Source organism: Brachycentrus maculatus, unplaced genomic scaffold, assembly GCF_059751285.1.
Source record: "Brachycentrus maculatus isolate JH-2025_06_01 unplaced genomic scaffold, ASM5975128v1 h1tg000818l, whole genome shotgun sequence".
NCBI classification, from domain to species: Eukaryota; Metazoa; Arthropoda; class Insecta; order Trichoptera; family Brachycentridae; genus Brachycentrus; species Brachycentrus maculatus.
This window is the reverse complement of record NW_028281546.1, coordinates 116282-126313: the sequence shown is the minus strand read 5'-3', so window position 1 is coordinate 126313 and position 10032 is coordinate 116282. Positions and strand designations below refer to the sequence as shown.

Sequence of the window (10032 nt, the reverse complement as noted above, 5' to 3'; positions counted from 1 at the left end):
AAAATAATATAAGTTACAATAAAATGACTGCCGAAATAATTAACGAAAAAAAAAATATGTAATCAAAAATTAAAGTAGAAAACGAAAAGTGTATAAATTTTATGTATAGTGAAAAATATATTGAAAAAATGTGTGTAGAAGCTGTCTCTAAGTTTTTTTAAAAATATGATTTCCTTCCTTCTCGAGAAAGTGTAAAAATTCTAAAGCGTACCTATGTATGTAAAAAATATATTGTATAATAGCTATATCCTTAAGTCATCGTATTGTATGCATGTTAGTGTTTCGTAAGTGTGTTTTTTCTTTGATGTATGTACAATTATATTATTGATGTCATTAACTTATTCGTCATAATGTTATTTAAATAATTCAATTTAATATTTTAAAACTGTTCTCTTCAAAAATCAAAAGCTGGACATGTTGTTAAAGGATGAATAAATAATATTTAAAACTACCTACATTAATTTTTGTACACGTATGAATTACTGTAATTAATTCATTATTGGCAAAGCACCCAATTTTGGGTGATACCTGAATATAATGACTGTAATTTCACAATTCATTTATCGATGATTCCAAACTAGTTTCACAATCATAATTTTTTGCATTTACTTTATCTCTTATTCATTTAAACATTACACGTTACATTTGAAATAAACAAGCACATCACTTATTGTAATTACGCTTAGTTTTTTTTTATAAAACAAAGTCAATAGGAATCAAAAAATGTATGATACTCTGTATAAAGGTATCATTTGTGTTGGATAACCATTAGTAAAATAATGTTTTATTTTATTTATTATTCGTTAGTTATATACACATGAAAACACAGTTTTTTTGGAAAACAGTCTTAATTAAAGCCTTTAAAAACTGTTCGAATATTATTTACTATTTTTGTTCGACAATCTAATGAATGTTTGTTAGTAGATTATTGTAAAATGTGATAAGTGTGTAGGTCTTAAATTTATGTCTACAAATAATAAATGCATAGGTGATTACAAAAAAAATATAACACTAAAATAAAATAAACATATTAATATATTATATATTAAATGAAAATATATTATCTCCTTTAATATTGTTGAAATAAATAGTGTTTTCCCTAAAATTATTAGTGAAAAATTTACTGTTATTGTTATTTTTCTATTGCCTACCGTAGGTACTATTTTTTGTTGGTGTACTTAACTTTTTATATTCTAAACAAGACTTTGAAGTATATAGGGTAAACAAAATGTTACTGGCCAATTATGGAAGCTTGCTTAGGTTATCAATATGATTTGTCAGTGGTTGATGTAAATATTGAAAAAAAAAAAACAAATATAAATGCTTTTCGATAGTCAGAAATAAAGTACGTACGATATTGCAAGCCATCCGAATATGATCTATTTTGAATAAAAATAAAACATTTGTATATTTTTGAATAAAAATGCATCAAATCTTTTTCTTTTATTAAAATAAAAATTAGTTTAAAAACACATTGAAAAGTAAAAATTGTTGTTCACATTTTCCACTGCAACAATATTTATTTAAAAAAAAAATAGGATTGGAATTTTCAAATTTTTTTTTTATATATATTTTTGAGAATGAAAATAAAATTACCCCATATATTGGCTAACAAAAGAGAGCATCCAGAACGAAGGAATATTAATATTATCCTTTTAAAAAATGTGGCTAGTAAATGAATGTTTACTCTGCTTCATAATTTATTTGAATAAAATGTTAATTGTATTTTTTATTATTTTGTATTGATTTTTTCAAAACTATTTAAAATTTCATTCGAAATTGTAACGTGTGATAACTTTGTTTTATATTTTTTTGGATGTGTTATGTAACTTTGATATACTAAAAATGCATTCATGCTTTTTTTCTGAATCACAAATGATAAATTGAATAAAATTTCGAGATGTTTCTGAACATTTTTTGTTTTCGTTAATAAAACCTATATTTACACCAAAATGTAACCTGCTGTCGACCGAAATACCTTTCAAGATACTGATCCCTTCTCTCTTACACTTTCTATAACGCTGACCATAACTTTTCTCATTAATCTGACGATGAAACTGTTAATCAATCTGTCAATCAGTTAACCAATTACTCCGCTAATTACTTTGTCCATCACTCTTCCAATCTTAGCACCAAGAAGAGATTTGGGATACCCGATTCAAGTTGATTCCCTCTTTTTTATTTTTTTTATTTTTCACGCATTGAAAGATTAATCGATAAAAAAAACTTTTATAAATTGATTCAGATGTCACTTTGTGGTGATATGTATCCATTTTTAATTTAAGTTTTACTTAGTAAATAAAAAAAAACTCCTACCCCCTCTTTAACCTTCAACGTCAAAATTTAGAATCAACTCTAAAATTTGGAAGTTTCATATGTGGTGTTTGAAAATGATGCGAAATACATTGAAATATGTGTCACAGTAGATTTTAAGAATAAGTGGTATTTAATTAAAAATTTAGATTTTCACCCACATTATACAAAAATGAACGATGAATGATTAAAAAAAAAAGCTAAATGACGTGATTTTTCCTCAGATTTGTTATCAGACAACAGCTTTTACATCGGGTAACTACTTTTTTTTGAAAATCTTATTCGCAACCAATGGTCCATAGGGCACTTGATCGAAAAATAATCACGAAGAAATGGTTATAATCCCTGGGCTTCAGGTACCAGTCCAGGGAAATATTAAACATACAACATTCATGGGTGTGATCAAATCCATGTTCACAAATCTGTATTTCTCCACATCGATAGGAATATGAAAGTCTGGATATTTAATGGGATTAAACACGTGTAGCATTCACTATTCTACTCATCAACCTTCATAAATCTATCCATTTACATCAGCTTTTGATAGGTCGTAAGGCATGTAAATACCCAGACTTACATATTCTTCTTCATCTATGTTGAGATGCCACAATGTAATAATAACTCATAAGCGGAGAAAAACAGATTTATAACGAAAAACTTGGACGCACAAAAAATATTGTAAAGTAATTTTCATAGTATGAATGTTAAACAAGAAGGTTTTTTTAATTATATATTTTTTTAAAATATACATAAAAACAACTTTTATGCTCCGTAAAAAAACAAAGCACCATATTAAATTTTAATGAAAATTCAAAGTGTGAAGAACGTTACACATATATTTTTAACTGTTTATATGTTGATTTTGTAAAAATTCAAAGACTTTGCTTGGCAGTGACATCTCTGAGAAAAATATTACACTATCGTTTTTGGTTTAGTAGAACTACTAAAACAACTAAAAACCCTCTTTTGACAAAAGCTTAAAGCTTTATTTAATATTAAAAATGGGAAGTGAAATTAAATAGAAACAAGAATAAAATTTTGATTTTATTAAGGCAATGTTTTATTACAATCCTAAAAAAAAACACTTTTTTTCTTACAATTAATTAATACAAGAGTTTCAAATATTTAACCCTTTGCATATGGAGGACTAGCATTGGTCTCCAAATAAAACATTCCAACCTTTTCTTTCGGTTGCAATCCACCTAAATTCAAAGACTTACTTCCTTCGCAATTTCCCCCTACAACTTGCATTAGACTTGCACAACTAATGCTTGTAAACTTGCTGGTCTTCCTGAGGGATTCCGCAAAGAATTTGTAGGACCTCAAGTGACTGCACCCCTCATTGCCATCGCATCCAGGATGATCCAGACCTTTATTGGGATAAAAGTCATTATGTCCAGCTGGATTACGTATGCCCACCGATGATGTGTGTATTATTTCTACATATCGGGCGTCGTTTTTGTTTATCGAAGTCTCCTCAAATAATTGAGCGGCTGGGTCCAGTCCTAAGGGTTGGTAAAAATAGCGATTAACTTACTTGCCATCACGCCGTTTCCCTGCAAGGGCAGGCAGAGAGAATAGAATGCTATATCATTCTGTATTTGTAAACATTATTCGCATTTTCCACATTCATGCACCTCCTCATGCAACTCCGCGATTATTTTGATTCCTAATCTGATTTTATTTCAAGTATTTAACATACTTAATCATGCCAAGTTTTGCTTAGTTTTCCTCTTCTCCTATTTCCAATTACATTTGTCTCATAAATATGTTTTCTCGTTTTTTTCTTACTTATGCGTTCCATTTGTGCAAACCATCTCGATGCACCTATCTGAATTTTATCGATAATCTGTCTTGCATTTTTTCATTATTTAACCATTTGGACATCTAAAGAATCTATATTTTCGAATAACTAGTAAGAGTGCACCATTCATGCTGTTCCCAGCTTCACTCTTATTACGATATCTTAATAAATTTTTCCATCCATAGAAAACATACTTCCTAAATATGAACAAAATATCTACCTATTCCATAATTTCCCCATTTACATTAGTAAAATTCAACACCCAGATGTACATTCGTCTCTTTCAAAAACCATAACATTAGACTTTGGACAGTAAAAAACAATTGGGGATTCTAAATGCCCAGATGAAATGAAATGCAAAGAGATCTCAGCCAAAATAAATTACAGAGTAAAAAGTTAATTTTCAACTTACCCATAATATAAGGAAGTTCACCATTTAATTCTCTTCCTAGAAATCCAGCAACTTGCCCACCTAAACTGAAGCCTACTATTCGAATATTAGAGTGCTCGAACCCGAAATTGTCTAACCACTTAATGAATTTATGTATTTGCTTAGCTACAAGTGGTACATTTTTGGCAGATTCTTCATATGAACCATTCGCTCCATATTTCCAATCCACGCTAAAAACATTATACTCTTCTAAATCTTCATCCTCGAAAATTTCTGAAAAAAAACGTTTTACTTTTAATCAATCCAACAGGTAAGTTTAAGCATAATAAAATCATATTTTGCATTATCACCGCATTTCTACGTTAAATGTTTGTAAAAATTTAAAAATGGCACAACACATCTTTCACAGTGTTTTTCGATTGACATTTGATAGTAATGTCAACGATAAATACTCTTTAATCAATACAACAAAATAAGCATTTATGAAATCGTTAAAAATAATTGACCATATAAAATATTATATTATATTCAATAGAATTCCCCACTCAATAATATAATATATAATTATGCTGCCGTTAAACAAAGAAAACTAATGGGAGTATAACCACTAAATCGTTTGTGACACGTGTTTTGATGCATTCCGCATCATTTTCAAACACCATCTTTGAAAATGCATACGGTTACTTTGACTTAAGTCAAACTAAAATTAGATAGATGTTTCCACAAAGTGACTGCCGAACCAATTATTGAAAATATCAAATTATATAAAAACACACCCTAATATATTTCATTGAAAGGTCACTCGCATCAGTAAATTTAATCAAAGGCATGTGTAAGTAATTTTTAACACTTTTCGATTTATTTACGTGGACTATTTACTACGCCAAAGCTTCCTTGTTTCGATAGAAGTCCTGTGTGTCACAGAAATACCATTAATACATTGTAGAAAATACTTAAAACTTTAAAGAGAAAATATATGTTTAAAAATACCTTGTCGAATTTCTTTATTGTATTCATCATCGTAATTTGAATTTAATCCGTGAATTATGTAGACCGATATTTGTTTAGGATAAACATGAGAATTTAGGTAACTATCATTGTCATCTATGGTCATTATTTGCGACTTGTCAGTATTATATCTGAAACATCAAATCTTATTGAAATTAAATGTCTAACTCACACAAAATACAAGGTATTGTAAAATATAATATAATAAGCAATTTTACACATTATTTTCTACAAAATTCATTATTGAAGAAGTTAAGTTTATTTATAAATTTATAATTTAATAAATTAAAATTCTTTAATGATAGTGATATGTGGATGTTTAATTCTCGATGTTAAAATTGGTAAAAAAAAACTTACAGTGTAAAAAGATGGAATACAACATCAGTTACAGGATCGAATCGAGGAACATTTTCGATGGATGCTGCAGCTAAAATATATTATTCAAAAAGTATACTAATTTAAGTGACTTATTATTTTTCATTTCATCAATATAAAGATAAATAAATAATTTTATTTACCCAAAGCAGCAGAGAGAATGGCCAAGACACACGGAAGAACCTTCATATTGGACATAGTATAACCATTTGATTTTGATAATATAATGAAATAATTATGACTTAACTCATATACAGAAGACACAATTTCCATACACAATGATAAGATAGTGTTATTTATATTATTTATTGATAAGGCATGAACTTTGTGGAATGACATGATTATTTTATTAAAATGAATCACTTGAATAATCCACTTTATCGAGTTTTATTTTTATTTACGACTAGTTTCGAAAACGACAATTGTTTTCATCTTCTGGTACAAATTAAAACTAACGAATAAAAATATATTTAGGTGTATATATAGGTTAATAAATATAGGTAGGGGGGTTAAGGAACAACATTTTTGTAAAAGGAAACATTGATAATAATGGTGACGTATTTTTAAACAGTATATTATTGATTATTGTTTTTTATGGCTATTTGTTTAATAACATTCAATTCACAATTATAATTAAAAGTATTAAGGGGGATGTTAATCAACCTGTTTAACAACGAATGCCATTCTGCCTATTTTTTAACATATGTAGTTAAGAATTATCAACATTAAATATTAAGTTTTTTTTTATCTTCTGATTGGCGGATACTAATTTTTGCCGGTCATGCATCGATCGATTTAAAAGTGGAGGTGTCAATTGACATCGCTCATTTGAGGTCATTACAATATTTTTGAAATATGGGAGTTAATATGCGATGTGATATGTAATGTTATTTGAAATTTAGAATTATAAAGAGATATTTCGGAAATATTAGATGTTTAACTTATAAGTATATTGTTTTCTTTGTGGAACTGTATTTTATATGATAAAAACAACAACTTTGTAGTTATTTCACGTTTATTTTATTTGGCCAGTGACTGGGTTTCGTCGTTACCAACACCATCAGACTAGTCTGATGATATTGTTGTTTTTTTGTCAGAATACATCAGGTGTTTCAAGCTAAAGTATATTATTATATAAAGGGAAAACGTAAGCCTGTGCTTTACGTTCTAGTCTATTCACAAGCTTAGTTTCTGTTGTGAATCAAACGATCTTACTTTTCTAATTTTAGGGGTTTAATTCTAGGGGTTAATTTTAGGGGTTTAATTTTAGAGGTTTAATTAAACAATTTAACTTTTCTAATTTTAGGGGTTAAATCCTTAAATCGGATTTAAATCCGATGTTCGAATATTAGTTTTTAAATTGCTTTGGATTCGAATAAAACTTTTTATATTTTTATTCGATTTAACGAAAGCTTTTTCTACGGATATTTTTCATAAGATTTTATTTTTGTAACGGCATTTCTTGGTAGAACTGCATATTGTGTCATAAAACACCAAAAAGCTAATAAAAGTGGAAAAAACTTGTGTGGTATTTTCTGGCGTTTCTCATGTGTGTGATTATAATCCAGGATTCGGACCTCACATACTAATATAAGAGTTTCTGCTTAGTAAAAAGCTTCTTTACATCTCACCAATAGATGTCTCTAGTGAAGTGCTAGTGTTCATATATATAGAACTTCCAAAAATTTAGTAGTGTGGTTGTCAATAATGGGTAGAATTGGTGAATGTTACACGTGTGTAAAGTGATCACTTAAACCAGCATATGACGGTCGTCAGCCCCATAAACGCCCAGACATCATATTCTTCTTCATCTTTGATGAGATGACAAAAAATAATTGGAAAAAACCATGTGCAATTATCGTAGTTTTATTATTTTGTATTTCTTTAAATTCGTCTGATTTTTGTTTATTAACATTATTGTAGGTTACCAAATATAGACTTTTATAACCTGTTTTATTGAAACATGCAAAACATTAGAGCACTCTGTGTAAATTTTCAGAAACTACAGTCAAGAATTGCAAATCAGCAAGCGTACTAAATAGTTCATAAAAACGTTTATAATTTAAAAACATAGATGGCAGTAATCGTATTTTCATAATACTCTTGGTTTACTGTTAAGAGGTTTTATTCCCAAAAATTCTATTCTACGTACATTTTTACTAAAACAATTTTTTTTAAATAAATATTTCTTTTTCCCGTAAGTCTTTATTTACGAGTGATATATTTTTTTAAATAATATGATTGATTTCCCTTAAACATTTTTTTTATATTTTTGACATCAAATATGAAGAAGAAAATGAAATTCTGAGTATTTCAGGGGTTTTTTTTTGCAAAAAGAGAAGAGTAGTGTTTTAATTATTAATACAAATATTTCAATTTCGTACTATTACTGTGAGCCGAAGCGGCTCATTATTAGAAATAGGTATCAAAATGTGGTAGAGTGGATTCGAACCGAGAAACTCCGACTTAAGAGTCCGCGACACAAACCACGGGACCACAACCCGACAAATTATACTCATACATACTCAATGTGATGTGTTTTAAAATAACTAGTCAAATTATTAGCTGCATAACATTGATAATCATGTTTTCAGGCGGATCCCAGTTGATAAAAATAATCCGGGGCTTGGATCTTGCAAATATCCAAATAAAAGCGTCCGTGCTAAATAAAATATTTCCCAACATAACCATGGATTACTACAGTGAACTCAAATGTAGAGTGTTATGAGATAAAGGAGTTGCAAATGTTGCAAGTGCATAAAGTGATCACTTACCCAGCCTATGATAGACCATAAATCTTGTAAATACCCAGACTTCTATATTTTTCTTCATCTGTGTTGAGATGTCATCATATATCGGTTTGAGCACACTCCTCTGATATACCGAATTTTGAGAGGTGAAGATCGTTTTGCAAAGACATATTAGTTTAGCGTTCTACTCTCTTTGCGTACCACTGCGGGGAAGCAGCGTGATGGTTAGTTAGTAAGTTAGTTTTTGATTAAATTATTATTATCGTTTTAAGTTCATGGTAAAAAGTACATATCTTTGAAAATATACCTTTGCGATGCCCTTTAAATATCAACACTGCCTCTAAATTTAGATTAAACATATTTTTTATGATCTGTTTGGGAAAATCTAACTTTCTTGTGATTTCTGTAATTATCAAATTATTTTTCCAGACCTTCAGCCATTTCAGATTTTCAAGAAAATGGGACGAGGTGGGTGGTGTATTTCACAAACAGTAATTAATATTTGAAATGATTTTCATAAAAAAATCTTATAATTTCAGCGGTCTGTCACTACTTCTGTTTGTGAAGCGAATTAAGGAAACAAATCTTTTCAGACATTGCTGAGCCCGTCTTATTTTGGATCCTCACCCCTAATTGCGTGTAATTAAATCTTGGATATCGCTTTTTACTCCCCAATTATTTTTCCTTTGTCTAGAACGGATCATTTTTCATATTGAGATTATCAAGTTTCTGTATTGTCGACAATTTATTTTCGTATCTAAAATTACATGAGCTGAGATATCATAAAAAATCATCATTAAATAATTATTGAACAATATGAACTGTTGATAAAACGAAGAATTTTATACAAATGTCATTTTTTACGAGTGAATATTTGCTTTAATTTAATGAACTATTTTGTAACCGGAAATTTTATGGTTATTTTGCCAGAAATATCGTAACGTCGGCATAAGTAGTTCAATATTAAAATGTTTTTGATAATTTAAACACATTCTGCGCCATTGTTTCATAATGAAAATGTCCCTAGGAGTGTCTATATTAATGCAAAGTTATAAAAAATCGACAAACAAGTAAATTCTGCGCACTCCTTTATACGCCATGCGCATAACACTGCAAATCGAACGACTCCTGACTCAATTGAAGGCATCCGGTGTTGAAAGAAATAGAGAAGGGTGCGTGTTATTAACAAGTTTTTTTTGTTATGCAATATCCGTATTATGTTTGTATCAACTTATTGCATATTGTTTATTTACCCTGGCATGTGTAAGACATGTGTTTTTTAGTAAAAATGTATCTTTAAGAATAATATCGCAGCTTTACACAACTTACTTTTCGTGGAAACGAAAATGGTTTAATGTGTTTTCTTTTTCTCGTTTCTAAGTATTTTTGTA

General features: G+C 28.9%; 1 protein-coding gene across 1 annotated transcript; it reads right to left on the bottom strand.

Annotated features, from left to right (window-relative positions):
• Positions 1-3347: 3347 nt before the first annotated feature.
• LOC148300131 (pancreatic lipase-related protein 2-like) lies at positions 3348-6102 on the bottom strand. Its single transcript, XM_088275213.1, has 5 exons — positions 6035-6102; positions 5874-5943; positions 5499-5647; positions 4530-4781; positions 3348-3818 (listed from the first exon to the last, which is right to left on the bottom strand). The coding sequence occupies exons 1-5, from the start codon at positions 6087-6089 to the stop codon at positions 3439-3441; spliced, it is 906 nt and encodes a 301-aa protein (XP_088131339.1). The 5' UTR covers positions 6090-6102; the 3' UTR covers positions 3348-3438.
• Between the last annotated feature and the right edge of the window lie 3930 nt (positions 6103-10032).

Excerpts from the sequence above, each read along its gene's own strand:
- LOC148300131 (XM_088275213.1), bottom strand. The coding sequence starts at position 6,089 with ATGTCCAATATGAAGGTTCTTCCGTGTGTCTTGGCCATTCTCTCTGCT. Across the intron at positions 5,944-6,034 it reads CATTCTCTCTGCTGCTTTGG|CTGCAGCATCCATCGAAAAT; the intron begins GTAAATAAAATT and ends AATATATTTTAG. Across the intron at positions 3,819-4,529 it reads TGAACTTCCTTATATTATGG|GACTGGACCCAGCCGCTCAA; the intron begins GTAAGTTGAAAA and ends ACCAACCCTTAG.